General features: G+C 32.0%; 2 protein-coding genes across 2 annotated transcripts; one reads left to right on the top strand and one right to left on the bottom strand.

Annotated features, from left to right (window-relative positions):
• Window positions 1-380: 380 nt before the first annotated feature.
• LOC104780836 (F-box/LRR-repeat protein 16) lies at window positions 381-2199 on the bottom strand. Its single transcript, XM_010505375.3, has one exon. The coding sequence runs from the start codon at window positions 2076-2078 to the stop codon at window positions 510-512; it is 1569 nt and encodes a 522-aa protein (XP_010503677.2). The 5' UTR covers window positions 2079-2199; the 3' UTR covers window positions 381-509.
• Window positions 2200-13508: 11309 nt separating this feature from the next.
• LOC104780833 (cyclin-D3-3) lies at window positions 13509-15235 on the top strand. The gene is made up of 4 exons (XM_010505374.3): window positions 13509-14173; window positions 14268-14469; window positions 14576-14706; window positions 14826-15235. The coding sequence occupies exons 1-4, from the start codon at window positions 13652-13654 to the stop codon at window positions 15114-15116; spliced, it is 1146 nt and encodes a 381-aa protein (XP_010503676.2). The 5' UTR covers window positions 13509-13651; the 3' UTR covers window positions 15117-15235.
• Window positions 15236-15450: the final 215 nt, after the last annotated feature.

Raw genomic sequence — 15450 nt, 5'->3', positions numbered from 1 at the left:
TTGGTTATGTACATTAAATATGAAAAAATAATGTTTCATATTGCTTTTTAGTTTCACGATAAGAAACGTACATTATAGCAGTTGTGTGTAGGAAAAGAAAATAACATTTTTCAAGAAAAATATAGTTAAGTGTGTTTTCCTTGACTTTAAATTAAATTGTGAAGTTCGAATAATGAAACAATAAATAATACAGAAGTAGGTATTTGTTCTGTATCAATAAGAGGAAAATAAGTTAGGTATTTGTTTTGATTTGCGAGACCCTTGTTTTAGATGTTAATATTTGCATTAACATCTAACTTGTCAATCTACATACTTAGGCTGTCACATAGTATCAGTCTATTTCATGATTACATATGAATTACTAAGTGGGGACAAAATAATAGTAATAACCTTAAGCCATGAAATCTTGAAAATGAATTGTGAAAATTAAATACAGAAACAAAGACATAATATTACAGAAGTTTTTTTTTGTTCTGAATGCACAAATCTTGTAATAAAAAGAGGTGCAATCAAATGGAACTAGTAGCTTCACCTTGAGACCATCTCCTAAACGTGCTAGCCACCAAGTTCCTTCCTGCAAGTAACCCTAACTTTGTCTTCAAGATAGCTAACCCTAACCTACTAACACCTGCAACCTCCACACCGCCATTACCATCAGCCACCAGCGGCGGATCCTCAACAACAGTCTGAAGAATTCCCTGATCACCACCATCCACCATGCCCGTGTCATTGGTTTCATCACCATCCATACTCACCACCAATATACTCCGTTCACGCAGCCATTCCCTGACTTCACTTGTAACCAATTTACATTTCTTCACCTTCAGTTTCACCAGCTTAGGACAGCCTAAAGCCAGCGCCTTGATCCCGACATCTGAAATAAGACATCCCTTGATACAGAACTTCCTCAACGCCACACATTTCTCCGCGATGCAACCAATCTCCGTGTCCCCAATCGTACCACTCCCACAAAGAGCTAACCGTTCAAGCTTCTTACAGTTCGAAGCAATGGCTGACAAGCTCGTGTGAGTCGCATTAACACCGATAAGCACAAGTTCTTGCAAATTCAAGCAGTGTTTAGCTACAGCCATCAGACCACCATCACCGATTCTGTTAGTCCTCCAACCATCAACGTGAAGCTTTCTCAGTAACTTACATCTCTCGACAACACTAGCTAATCCTAAATCCGAGCATTCAGGAGTTTTCACTATATGCAAAGTCTCTAAATTCGAACATTTAGATATAGCAGAGAGTCCAACATCACTCACTTGAAGCCTCTCCAGATGAATCTCAGTTAAAGAACTATTCCCATCTCCGTTCATTTCAAGAACTCTATCCCAATTACCTAAACAACGAAAGATTCTAAGTTTTTTCAACGTTCTTGTAGCAACCAAAGATTCAAACACCTGACCATTAACAAGCTCCTTCAAACAAATCGATCTAAGCGAAGAAGACAAACTCAGCTTAATAGGTTCAGCTAATTCATGAATTCCCCTAATCCTCTTCACAGATAACTCCTCAAGAACCTTACAATGCTCAAGCATCGCGTTTAATCCCGTGGCACCGAAATTACAAGAGCCACACGATAGCTTCCTCAAGTTTTTACAGTTTCTAGCGAACGATTCCATACCTAGATCCGTAATCTCGCGACAACCACGAAGCTTGACTCGAGTCAGATTCGAGCAACGAACCGAGATCATAACCAAAGCTTCATCGCTCAAGCTAAAAGACCTCCGATCACAACGAAGAGCGAGCTTCGTCACGGAATTGAACCGATCGAACATACAAGGCAAGAAAGGGAGGATCTCGGCTTTAGCGTCGAGTGATAACCTGTGACGATTCTGACCGTCGACGAATAACCACCGTTTACATACGAGAGAGCTTCGTTTCCGATCTCCGGCGCTGAGAAATTGAAAGATATGAGCGAGGCAATCGTCCGGTAGATCTGCCGTGAGATCGTAATCTCCATCTTCGAAACCCATCGATTCGCAGTCGAGAAACTCCGGTGGTGACCTGAGAAACAGACTAGTATGATCGCGTACGCTTGGTTCCGCCGGAGACGACGGAGCTTGTCCCATTATTTTTAACTTTGTGTGGTTGAGTAGAGCTGTAGAGAGAGGGTAAGGTTTGCGTTGAGTCGCGAGTTACACGAGTCACGACGACTCGTGAGATTTTATTTTAATTTTCCTCTTTTCAAGTTTTTGTACGTGTGTCTGTCAACAACTCTCCTTTTGAGGCCCTCGCACGTTTGGCCCGTTGGGCCTTTGTGATCAACGACACAATTAGCTTATTGTGTATTCTATAGCCTGAATTTAAATTGAATAGCTGAAATGTTAGCTATTCCATTGTTTTGGTTGATTACTGTTGCGACTTGTTGCTTGATGATAGTAGTTGCTACTCGGAAATGTACAACGTTTAACCGCGGTTGCTGATCGCAATTTTCAGAAACTATCAAACAAATAGTCCTAACATCACTACTCTAGCGATCCGCGATCAATTTTAAGTTTTCGAAACTCTATATATCTCTTTTGTTTATGTATTATTGCGAAAACAGTAAAACACCCAACAGTGATTCTGATTTTGTAAGACGAAAAAGTTTTTGTTATAGTTTGATCTGTAATATTATTCTTGTGAAAGTAGTTTAGTATTCCAAAAGATAGCATTAAGGCTCTTGCATTATATGTACTACTGGGCCAAAAAAGCCCAATTATGATACAATTTGATACAAAACCATCGTTTATTTGCTTTTTTCTTCTAAGTTCCCTCTATCCTCTAGTTCCAAGAGTTTCGTTTTAGGTTTCTGATGCAATACTACATTATTAAAAACTAGAAGAGCAAACATGAATAATTTATTATGGGATTAAATTTCTTAAAATGGAGAAGAAAAGAGAAAGATATGGTATTTATGGTAAGACCATTTGTGAAAAGTTTTTGGAAGTTGGGTGGGTTTTGCTGGAATACACTTTAGACTAGGTTGAGAACTTGAATCCCTCTCTCCACATCTCGCTTAGATTCTTGGGCCATCGAAAGTAAAATAAATATTAAAAAGCATGAGGTTGATATAATACAGTAATATGCCTTTGAAAGAATTTTATAAAATGACTACATCTCACGACTCACATTATATATACAAAACTCAACCCCCAAAAAAAGAGTAAAAATATATATGAATCTATAACACAGAATTGTTTGAGATCTACAATTCAAGAGGAGATCAAATCAAATTTCTAAATAAAAGGTAAGACATGAAATCATTGTGTTTTGTCCCGCCACCTGGGTTCGACTAGCATTCGCCACGGAGTTCGAAATTTAACATGGTTTCCCCCGATCCCAGTAGATTAATCTTTGGGCCTAGAAAACCTTTAGGATCACTAGTGAGTAATAAAAAAAAAAAATCGTTGTGTTTTCTTTGCAAGTCTTTTTCTCTACTAGGAAATCAAGTTTTTCTCCATCATAAATCATAATGTAGTATTGGTATCTGATACATGTTTATGTTAAATTATATATCTTTCTCCATATAAACAAATGTAACTTGTATAATTATACTTTTTTTTTCAACTTGTATAATTATACTTATGAGAGTTTAATACAATTTTTTAATATCACATTTGTGTTATTTACTCTTATTAATAATAATGATATATTCACTATTTTCATAAACTTGATTAATTTTCATGATCGTTCGATTTTGATTTCAGTCGATCTATTTATATGTTCTGAAACCAGTTTCTAATATTACAAGTATGTTTTTAATAACTATCGAGAGATACTTGGAAAAAAAACATAAAAGATAAAAGATACAATGGAGAACAAATAATTAAAAATATTTTGAAATTGAGCATATGGTCGTTAGCTACTTAAAAGACAAACTAAAAATCTAATTATACATCATTAAACGAATATATACTAGAATTTTAACTAACGTTTATTTATTAACTAGGTTTTCATCTGCGGTAAACCGCGGTACTAAATTATAAATTATTATATTTTAAATAATAATTTTTTATTTATTTAGTTTTCAAATTCTTAATTAAATAAATTTTATCTAATTAATTTATAATTTTATTTTTAAAAAAATCTTTTTCTTTACGTTTTATACAGTTTATAACCTAATTACGTTAAATTTATTATTAGATAGAATATAAAATTTTAAACCAGTTAGTTTTGTTTTCTATAATTAAACAGAGGTATATGCCTATATGGTATGTTAGTGTATATTTTTATGTGGATACATTTTTTTTTTTGGAATATTAAGAACGTGTTGTAATATGTGTAATATTTTGTAGTTCATATATTAAATAATTTATAAGTTGATTTTCCAAACTATGACTATAACTCTATAATATATGAAATAAACTAATAGTTTTAGTGTTGGTTCTATAGTCCAAACCCGCCATGCTAGGCGGATCACGCAACAGGTTCAAAGATTTTTAATCCGCAAAAACTTATCATACAAAACTCGTGAAAGTAAAATATAGTATGTGAGGCTAAAAGTTACTTTTTATCAAATCAGTTTTTCAAATTTTTAAAAAACAATAGCTCTTCACTCACCTTCTTATAAAATAAGGAAATAAAATCTGTATACATTTATAATTATGTTTGTTATCTTTTAAAACACTTAGTTTCTATAAAAAAAAATCGAATATAAATAGAATTAATTTTTTAATTAAATTTATTATTTAATGTCAATGGCATACCTGTAACACCCCGAACCGTTCTATAACTAAAATGGAACAAGGGTGTCACGTATGACGCCCGTAATCAGTCGACAAAGGTTCCCGGAACGAATCCGTTTGCCCAAATCAACCGATCTCGAGTATCTTTACCTCTCGATCATGGCCTAAGGCTTTTCAACCCGTACCACGATCGCGAGTTGTGTCAGTCCGGACAGGACTAATATATCATTTGAACGCTTTCAGATTTACATAAAACCGAATTTTATTTATTATAGTATCGTACTTTAAATCGTTACAAAACAAGTATAGTTTCCTGGGCCCATAAAGAAAACTATACATAATACCATTATCGAGTTTTTAGCAAAAAGATGTAAAACATCTAATCTGGGCAGCCTATGATCACCGCGGCAGCTAGGGGTTTACCTAAAGGGAATACCTGCAAAAACAAAAGGTAGCATCATGAGTAATCTAAGATTACTCAGTGAGCCCGCCTAACTAACCTCTAAACAACACCCCAACTTGGACTCTAACAACAAAAAAGCAACTAATGCAAGCAACGCATGCATTAAGTAAATGAGAGAATCACGCAATCAAACAAATGCTTAAAGAAGCTAAAGTACTCAAATACAGAGTACCTGCACAACGACTCACATTACCACTTGTACGATACTAACAAACTTCGCCACTTTGCCTTAAGGTCTTCAATCTTCTGCGATACGGATTTCCCACCAGGCAATGTTTCCCTGACCCTTAGCCACAAAGGCTAGAACGATCACATCCCTTTCCCAAAAACATGTATAAGGGACCTATTCCCTTACGGTAAAATTTACTACTTCGTCAAGTAGTGCTCGTTGGTACCTAACCACTCCGAGCCATTGGGACAATCGCGTTATCGCCTTACGAAGTCTTAACAAGACTAATGACTTAACCCAAAATACAAGTATCTCTAAAAACTAAGAATACTTGCAACATAAACTAACAATCAATCAAACAAACATTAGCCATGCATAATCAAGACTAACACAAACAACACACAACAACTAACATGCTTCCTATCATAATAAATAACAAATAAAACACAACATCAAACAAAGCAACTCAAGCTCGTCAATGACTACCAATTATTGACTCGCAAGAAACGAGTAGTATAACGGCTATGACAATAGCATAACCGATTATACTAACATCTAAACTAAACACACAAACAAATCACACAATAATAACCACATCAAACTAAACACACAATAATGATCATGAACTATACCAAAATAGAACATGCACCTTACATGCAACACATACCCTAAGAAATTACGATAATAAACACAACTACCACACAAAACAAACAACAACCGAACTTAACCTCACACAAAATAAGGAAATAAATCCTAGACATGTGCTACTTCACATGTGTTCGGTACTTATAGGGTTTAGGCTGAAACTTGGCTTTGCTTCACGTTTCCAACTAGCTAGATCCGCGCGAACTCAAAAGCTCTGGATTTTCCATCATCAAGATCCGGTTAGCTGGGATCTAAAAAGAAAAGCTAGAAAGGAAACTGAACTAAGAATAGGCTACTTACCTAACAACCTTGCTAACCTTCTTTGAATACTCCTTTAGCTACTTGAAGACTTCCCTTATCTCCAAGAACAAACAAGGAACTTAACTAAGGTTTTAGGTGGATTTTGGGTTTACTTAAGCTAATGAACGAAACTGGGTATTTATACTCCTCTAGGGTCGGTGATGAGGTTGATTAGTCACCTAAACAAGTGTCTCACGTCCAGTTCTCAGCCAATCACAACTCGCCATTTTAATTTTCACCATACTTATCCAATTTCTATGCCAACATATGGCATTACAGCTCAACCACGCCCTCATCCTATTTATTTGGCTAAAAATTGAACCACTTGGTCACTTAATGACCAATCAAACACTCTTAACCGATTCCAAGCCAAACTTCCACAAACCGTTAACCGTTTCTCGCCGGAAATATCCCGTTTCGACCAGTTTTATGTGCCATTGCCCTAAAAATAATTTCTCCAAGAAAACTCTTATTTTTCAAGATAAAATTCCCTATTTTATCATCCCTAAGCTTACCTAAAATCCTCAAGCTCAAATAAAATTAACCGTATCACTTTTCTTTTCGGTGATCGGCTAAAAAAGTCTCTGGCGACTTGATTTTCTAAAAGAAAATTATTCTGAGCTTCAACTTGATTTTCTACTTCTTGCTATAGCATCCTCAACTTCTTCAAGGTCCTCTTAATTTATTTTATGCTTGTCCTTAGCACAAAATTCTAATTCTGCTCCTTAGCGCTCTTCTGAGTAGCTTCTCGGTCAATTCTCTGGAAATCTGAAAACTGACTAATTCTTCTTGACCAAAACTTTTCAAGCTTCTTTTCTGATTTAATCATATGCCTTAGCCCACTGAATGCTTCATTTCTTCCTTCCAAACTGATTTTAGTCGCTGGACTAATTACCGGAAAAATAGTGTCTCTCGCTAAACGGCTATCGGCTCCTGTTGAATCTTAGTGTTGATCCTTAAATAATCTTTGCAGAGCTTTTGATGTCAGCCCTCTTGGCTACTGATTGACTCTAGTCTTTCTTCGAAATCCTCTTCTTCAACAATTTCTTCTCGGCTAGGTCGTTCGGCTATCTTACTGCGAAAGACGTAATCAGATAATTTTTCTGAGTAATAATCTGTCGGGACAAGTGCGCTGGATTCCTTCTACTGAGCTTCAAACATTGTTGTTCCTTTGGTTTTTAACCAATCTTCCACTCCTTTGGTTTATTTCCCTCGTTCGTCGAAAAGTCTTGTTCGCGTCCTTCCCGTATATTTTTAGATTTAGTACGGAGTATTACAATACCTGTAAATAAGTACCAACTTCATGATTTATTTTATAAATGTCTCCAAAAATGTATATATAAATGATTCAAACAAGACAACACAACATTTTGTTTAGATTTCTACATTAACTAAAATCCACTAACCAATAAAACCACTTTAAACATTATCAATTTAGCCAAGAAGTAATACTCAAAAAGAAAATTTCACATTTTTACCATACTCTAACAAATATTTTTAAAAGGAACTAAGAACTTAATGTTACATTCGTATCCATTAAAACTTGAAAATCAACCGAAATTAAAAAAATATATATAGAGAACTTAATGTTACATTCGTATCCATTAAAACTTGAAAATCAACCGAAATTAAATATATATATATATATATATATATATATATATAATTTTTCTCTTTTTTCAATGGTTTTCTATTTTCTTTTTATTATAAAATGTTTGTACTATTTAGAGAAAACGAATGGCAGGCAGCTGTATGTAACTACTATTTCAATTTGAATTCTATTTGTCGTCGCTTTAGAAATTTGAAAATTCACCCATGCTTCAGGGTTCAGCTGTGCCTCTGTCGTGGAGTTACAATTTGATTATTATTATTTTTAATTGTTATATAAATTTTTAAAATAAAGTCATGGCCCCATCAGACCATCACCAGCCTGTTTTTTTTTTTTTTTTTTTACTTTTACCATTTAATTATTTTCTTTTTTTTTGGAAAATGTAAATAAATGTTTACACATGTTTCAGTTTTCTAAGATGTGTTTTGATGATATTCTTCTTTTTATCAAAATTCTATATCGAATTGTAATATGTATTTCGTTAACAATATGAACATCATTACAAAGAAAAAAAATAATACTGATATTTATTTATATGTTATTTTTGTTGTCTCTTATCTTCCAACCGGAAAAATAATTATTTATCACACAAGAACAGTGATGATATAAACGGATTAACTTTTCAGGGTTGACTCAAATAATTGTGTTGAGATTCAAATGAAATCTGACACACGTAGTCGTTTATGTATTTATCTGAATACTATATGCATTATTATGAACTGGTGCCAGTAATTAGGTTGGTGGTAATGATGTTAGATTGTGTAATAATGAGGACGTACCAAAATGATGGAAAATTATGAATGTATCTAACGGATTTATTTGGATTGGAGCTAAGGTATGTAATGTTACCTAACATTTTTATCATCATGCATTTCATGCTTACTATATCCAAATTGCAAAACATCAAAGTGTGGAAGGGTAAAATTATTATATTTAGTACTGTACTACTATATTTTTTATTTTATCAACTGTAAGAACTAAATTAAATAGACTGGAGACTGATCCACACAAAAAAAAAAAAAAGAACATAGCATGCATATTCAAAATATTTTGGATAATGTTACGAATATAGTGAACTATTGCAAACTAAATTATTTTTTTATATTTGAAACTCACAATAATTTTATTGCAAACCAAGTTTATTTCTATATAAAAACGGTCTATAATTGGTATTTTTATGATTTTTCATGTACACACTAAGTATTACTTACAGGTAAATAAAAAAAAATTTGATTCAAATACATTTTTTATCCCATTCACCGTAATCATTCAAATTTTTTATTAACATAACCAAATCAATAGTCTACCCGAATATATTGACGTCATAAAGATTAAAAAAAACAAACACAATTAAACCATTTTAAAAGAAATATGAACTTATTAATGTCAAAATTGGAAAAGAAAAAAAAAAGAAAAAAGAATAAGCATGAACTTATTATAGAGACTGTAAAATTGTTAGCCACTATAAATTTGATCAAACATCTTTATTTTTAATAACAAAATTTAAGAAATGTAAATATTTTATTGTTATTTTCTTTACATATAAAAATGCAAAATTAATTACATAATATGAAAATTATTATTTCTCCATTTCTTATAGTATAAATATTGATGTATGCTAACACGATTGCAAATATACATGATTGGTAATGAAATCTACAGTAAAACTTCTAAAAATTAATACTCTATAAATTAATAAATTTTGCTAGTCCCAAGTCGGGACAGTGTAAAAAATAACAAAATTTGATAAGATAATAAGATAATAATTTTTTTGAAACCCCCATGTAAAATATAGTCTCAATAATATCATAAATTAATAATCATGTAAATATATATATATATATATATATATGCTGATATAGTAAAGTATGTTTCTGTTAAACCTCATATCTATAAAACAACTGTTATGTTATATCTTCAAACTATAGTGATATAAAATATTCTATAACATTTCATAAAACAGCTAAAATTTTTTAAAGTTTTCAATTTCTAAATATGCATCATTTACATTTTGATAGTTTGATAAACTATTAAAATAAAATGTTTGATATTCTTATTCATAAATTTAAATATTTATGTCATGTGTATAAGTGAATTTGTCTATAATATTTTTAATTCATTGTCAATAATATTTTTTTTATTTCAAATTCAATTCCAAGACCATAAAATTTACAACATCCACAATTCTAATCTTATTTTGCAAAAATTGTCTCAATTCATAATTTTTAAAAAATGAAACAATTAAAAATATACCTATAAATTAATAATTATTAATTTACACTATTAGATAATAATTATTAATTTATAGATAAATTAATATCACTATAAATTAAAAATATGTCTTTGTCCCAACATTATTAATTTATAGAGGTTTTACTGTATATACATAATTGGGTTACACAATCTTATATGCAAATTTCAATTTATTACGTTTTGCAAATATTCTATTATTTTATTTCCTTAACGCATATATCCTAAATTTCTAAGTGATTAAAAAACATATAGCTAACACAACCTAAGGAGATGTTATGAATTTTTGTTATATCTTATTGATGAAGAAGAAGAAGAAGATTACACTTATTCAGCCGGCCCTAGCCACAAGCTAATGAAGCATGTGAAATACCTCTTGTCACCTCTAGATTACAACCCAACCCCCATACTTGGCTACTTGCAAAGATGCTTAGACACTTGTTTTTTGAGTATGAAATTAGGCTTTCTTTTGTCTTTGGCTTGTGGCCCTAGAAATGTCAGAGACGGTTCAGTATACATTGGATTAATAACTATGAAGTTTTGAAGTAAGACTACTGTATGAACAAGACTAAGCGTTACATGTTATGTTCTTTGACCAGGTATATGAACTAATGGTAGGTGTCACTCCATTCTCTAGTCTTTACATATTATGAACAAGAAGACCAAAACGCATGGACCTTCTTAAGTATTAAAAAACAAAAAGATGCACAAAACACTATAAGGGAATAGGAGCAAAGCTAGGCAATACATTTAACAGTAAATGGGTGACACCTAACATCAAAATAAGTTTTACTACTATTATATAGTGTGTAGTGTAGTGAACATACATTCACGTATTAATAAATAGTAAAAACAAAGGGGTTAGAGTAGGAAGAGGGATATCGAAAGTTAGCGTACGGCGTTGGTCTCTTGCAGACAAGACGCCATTATTAATTATGACCCAAAATAAACTTCTTCGATCTAATCAAACAACAACACAACACTTACACACACATCCTCTTGTTAATCTAACCAAACTTCACTTTGGTTTTATTTTATTTTATTGTGTTATTTGTCATTAAACAAAAATACCCTCTCACACTTCTTTATCTTCCTAGCTTCTTGACCATTAAATAAAAAGGTTATCGTCCGGATTCTTGGACCATTATTATAAATAACTCTTGTCTCCTCTAGATTACAACCCAACCCCAATTTTTTCCCTTATCTCTAATTTTATATTCCTTTTATCCTCTCTATTTTAATATAAGATAACTAGTTCCCAAAATTTTAGAGTAAACGTTTAAAAAACAAAATTTTATTTAACATCTATTTACAAATTTTTAATACAGTATAAGATTAACATAACCATAATTACAAGAAAAAATGAACAAAATAAATTTTTGATTACCAACTTTGATCTTACAGTATTATTAGTAAAAACCTGAAAAATGGTATCACTCAAATGTTTGAATTGCAAATTTATCAGTCAAAATTTTATAAAATTGTGTGATTGGTAAGAAAAATTTACATAATTTTAGAATTATCGACAATTACCACAAGCTATCAACCAATAAACATTTATAAAACAAATGGAATATTTCTTATAAAGACGACGAAACAAACAACGTAACATTTTAAAAGCGATGATAAGGAATTTGTTTCTGTTTTATTTTAAAGTTATGAAATGTGGAAATGAGAAGTCGCTATTAAACTTTTGTACAAATCTCAGACTCTCCCGCTTGTTACCAATGGCCTTAGCTTCTTCCTCTCGTGATTTACTTTTCCCCATTCCCTTATTTATATTTGTCTTTTGCTTTTTTTTTTCATTTCTCTATTTTTTTTTTTTACCACACATTGCTTTCTTTCACAATCGATAAAGATCATCAAAATATATATGTTGCTTTGTTAACCGCGTCTAGAGGGAGTAGGAACTGAGTAAAAACGTGACAACAGATTAATTCACTGTGCACTTATAAATACTTTTACAATATTATAAGAAAATTATACATACATGTACAAAAATTTTACCGACTCAAACTATTATACATTATATCTTTCAGTTTACTATTCTGTTCAACATTTATTTTCTAATACATTTTGTTTTGTAGTACTAACTATAATGTTTGTTCGACAACTAGTAGTAATATAAATGGAGTCAATATATATATGATATAAGTTGCATTTATGTATCTTGAACGCTAAAGTTTGGTACTACAACTTTTTTTTTAACTAGTACAACGAATACAACATTTACGTTTTTAATCTGCTTTCTGGGTCCTCGTCAGTCTTAAGTTTTTAACTTTTCAAGCATATAAAGCAGCGAGAATTAAAATTGATTTGCTCATCAAGATCAAGCTATTACTATTAAAAAAAAAACTTTATAGGATACATAATTAATTAACTAGTTTAATACTAAAGCTCGAGCGTTTTTAACAGAACGAGGTCTTTTTAATTAACTTAAAACAATTAATATATTGTTTTGATGTTTTGCTTTTTTCTTATGTTTATGTCAGCTCTCGTTGACCATATAAAGCTTCCCATTCGTCCACGTGGATTTTTCTCTGACATACATGACCCCACGAGTGATTTTGTATGATTAATATATCAATTTGAATCTCCCTTTCCGTATATTTTAAAAAATCACACGACAAAGGTGAAATGTGTAAATTGAAATGAACTGGTTAACACATTATGGTTTTCAAAGTTTTCATAAATCTTAAATAGATTAAGTTTATATGTTATATACCCCTAAAGATTAATGTTTAGAAAATTTTATTCATTTTAAAAAAATAATAATTATTGAGTTTAAATATATATTTTTTTTTACTAAAAATATATTATTTAATTTTAAACCAATTAATTATTTTAAATATTTTGAATAATTACTTTTTAAAATTTACAAAAGCTAAAAATAATGACAAAGAAAAATAATAATAATAAAAAAGCTTTGCTTGTAATCATCGATGCTCAAAACCGAAAGGTGACAAATTGCAATTAATGGTCAACGCATTTATCCAAAACTGAAAACTCCAACACCATCTCATAACAGCGTGAGTTATACGCTCTGACCGAGAGCATCTTAACTAGCATCGAACGAACAGGGATCAAAAGCGTGTTACCACACATGCACAAAGCGCGTGGTTATATAATTTTTTCGTAATAATACGTATTGCTTAAGCTTTTTTTTTATCAAAACAGTGTAATTAACTCAATTTTTATATTGTAAGTTCATTAAAATTATTTTTTTTAAAAATATATTTTTCCATTTCTGTGAATAAAACAAAGCAGAAACATCAATTTTCTCGCGCGCCAAACATCCGAATAATAAAAAGACAAAAACAAAAAGGAGAGCAAAAATAAAATAAAAATAAAATAAAATCTTTAATAAAAAAAGATAAATAATAAAAAAAAGAGGACAAGCGTGAAATAAAACCCTTCACTTTCTTTGGCATTTGTCTTCACTTCTTTTTATCTCTCTCTCTCTCTCACACAGTAAGAAGAGAGTCTCTCTAATGGCTGTAGAATGAACAAACGATTACAAAACAATCTCCTTCGTCTTGATGGCTTTAGAAGAAGAAGAAGAGAGTCAAAACGCACCGTATTGCGTTGTTCTCGATGGTCTCTTCTGTGAGGAGGAAGAGACTGAGTTTGGGGAAGAAGAAGAACAACAACAAGTAGATTTGTGCTGCGAAGAGGGTGTCAAAAAGTTTCCGTTTTTACAACTGGGTTTGTCTGATCACGATATGTTTTGGGATGACGATGAGTTGTCGAATCTGATTTCGAAAGAAGCAGAAGAAGACTTGTTTAAAAAAAAACCGAGTCTTTATTATGACGAAATCTTAGATGATGAGTTTCTTGTTCTGTGTCGTGAAAAGGCTCTTGATTGGATTTTCAAAGTGAAATCTCATTATGGTTTTAATTCCTTGACGGCTCTTCTAGCTGTTAACTACTTCGATAGGTTTATTACTAGCAGGATGTTTCAGTCTGATAAGCCTTGGATGTCTCAGCTCACTGCTGTCGCTTGTTTGTCTTTAGCTGCTAAGGTTGAAGAGATCCGTGTTCCTTTACTCTTAGATTTTCAAGTAAGTTTCCTTCTTTCTTACTTTTTCCCTCAGATTCACTTTAATGTCAGCTTGAAAATTGCAGATTTTGAGTCTTCTCTCTTTGTTTATTAAGGTGCAAGAGGCAAGATATGTCTTTGAGGCTAAGACTATACAGAGAATGGAGCTTCTTGTTCTGTCTACTCTTGAATGGAGGATGCATCCTGTCACTGCAATCTCGTACTTTGATCACATTATTCGACGATACCGCTTTCAATCTCATCAGCAATTGGATTTCTTGAGTAGATGTGAATCTTTGTTGCTCTCTATTGTTCCTGGTAATGTTTTAAACCTCTTTACTTGATTTCAGTTTGGATCTCTCTCTTTCTCTCTCTCTCTTGGATGCTAAATTCTTGTTCTTGTTTTGTCTTTTTTTTTTGTCAGATTCGAGGTTTCTGAGTTATAGTCCCTCTGTGTTAGCCACTGCAATAATGGTCTCTGTCATTAGAGATTTCAAGATGTGTGACGAAGCTGTATATCAATCTCAGCTCATGACTCTACTCAAAGTTAATAAGGTTTGTGTGTTTTGTTACTCTTAAAAGTAATTATCTTTGGAACTTTAAATGCCTAATGTGTGTAATTAGTGTAAGGATCAAGAACTGATTCAATCATCATCTTTTTACTTTTAAAACAGGCGAAAGTAAATAAATGCTATGAGTTAGTGTTAGACCACAGTCCAAGCAAGAAAAGGATGATGAATTGGATACAACAACCGGCTAGTCCTATCGGTGTATTCGATGCATCATTCAGCTCTGATAGCTCGAATGAGTCATGGGTTGTGTCTGCTTCTGCTTCTGCTTCAGTCTCGTCTTCACCATCTCAAGAGCCTTTGCTCAAGAGGAGAAGAGTTCAAGAGCAGCAGATGAGGTTGTCTTCAATAAACAGAATGTTTCTCGATGTCCTTACTAGTACTAGTCCTCGCTAATAATAATGTCTACAACTTTATCTTAAATCTGTCGATTTAGAAAAAACGTTTAAAATCTGTTTCCATGTTTTACATATTATCCGGCTATGGTTAAATTCAGAAACAGTATGTGTTTTTTACTTGGCTCATGTTTCAAATGGTGTCTGTTTCGTTTATTTGATTACCGAAAAGTAGAGATCTTTTCCCATTTACACTAGAAGTTTCATTATGATCTACCTTGTTTCATCTAAAGATACAAGTCAAAGATTAGATCTTCAGATGCATCAGCAATACCATTACACTACTGGTACTGATCTAAAAATATGACATACATTATTGGTTTGTTACTTAGTAC

This window comes from Camelina sativa, chromosome 4 (genome assembly GCF_030686135.1).
Source record: "Camelina sativa cultivar CO46 ecotype springtype chromosome 4, ASM3068613v1".
Lineage (NCBI taxonomy): Eukaryota > Viridiplantae > Streptophyta > Magnoliopsida > Brassicales > Brassicaceae > Camelina > Camelina sativa.
This window is presented reverse-complemented; position numbering and strand designations above follow the sequence as displayed.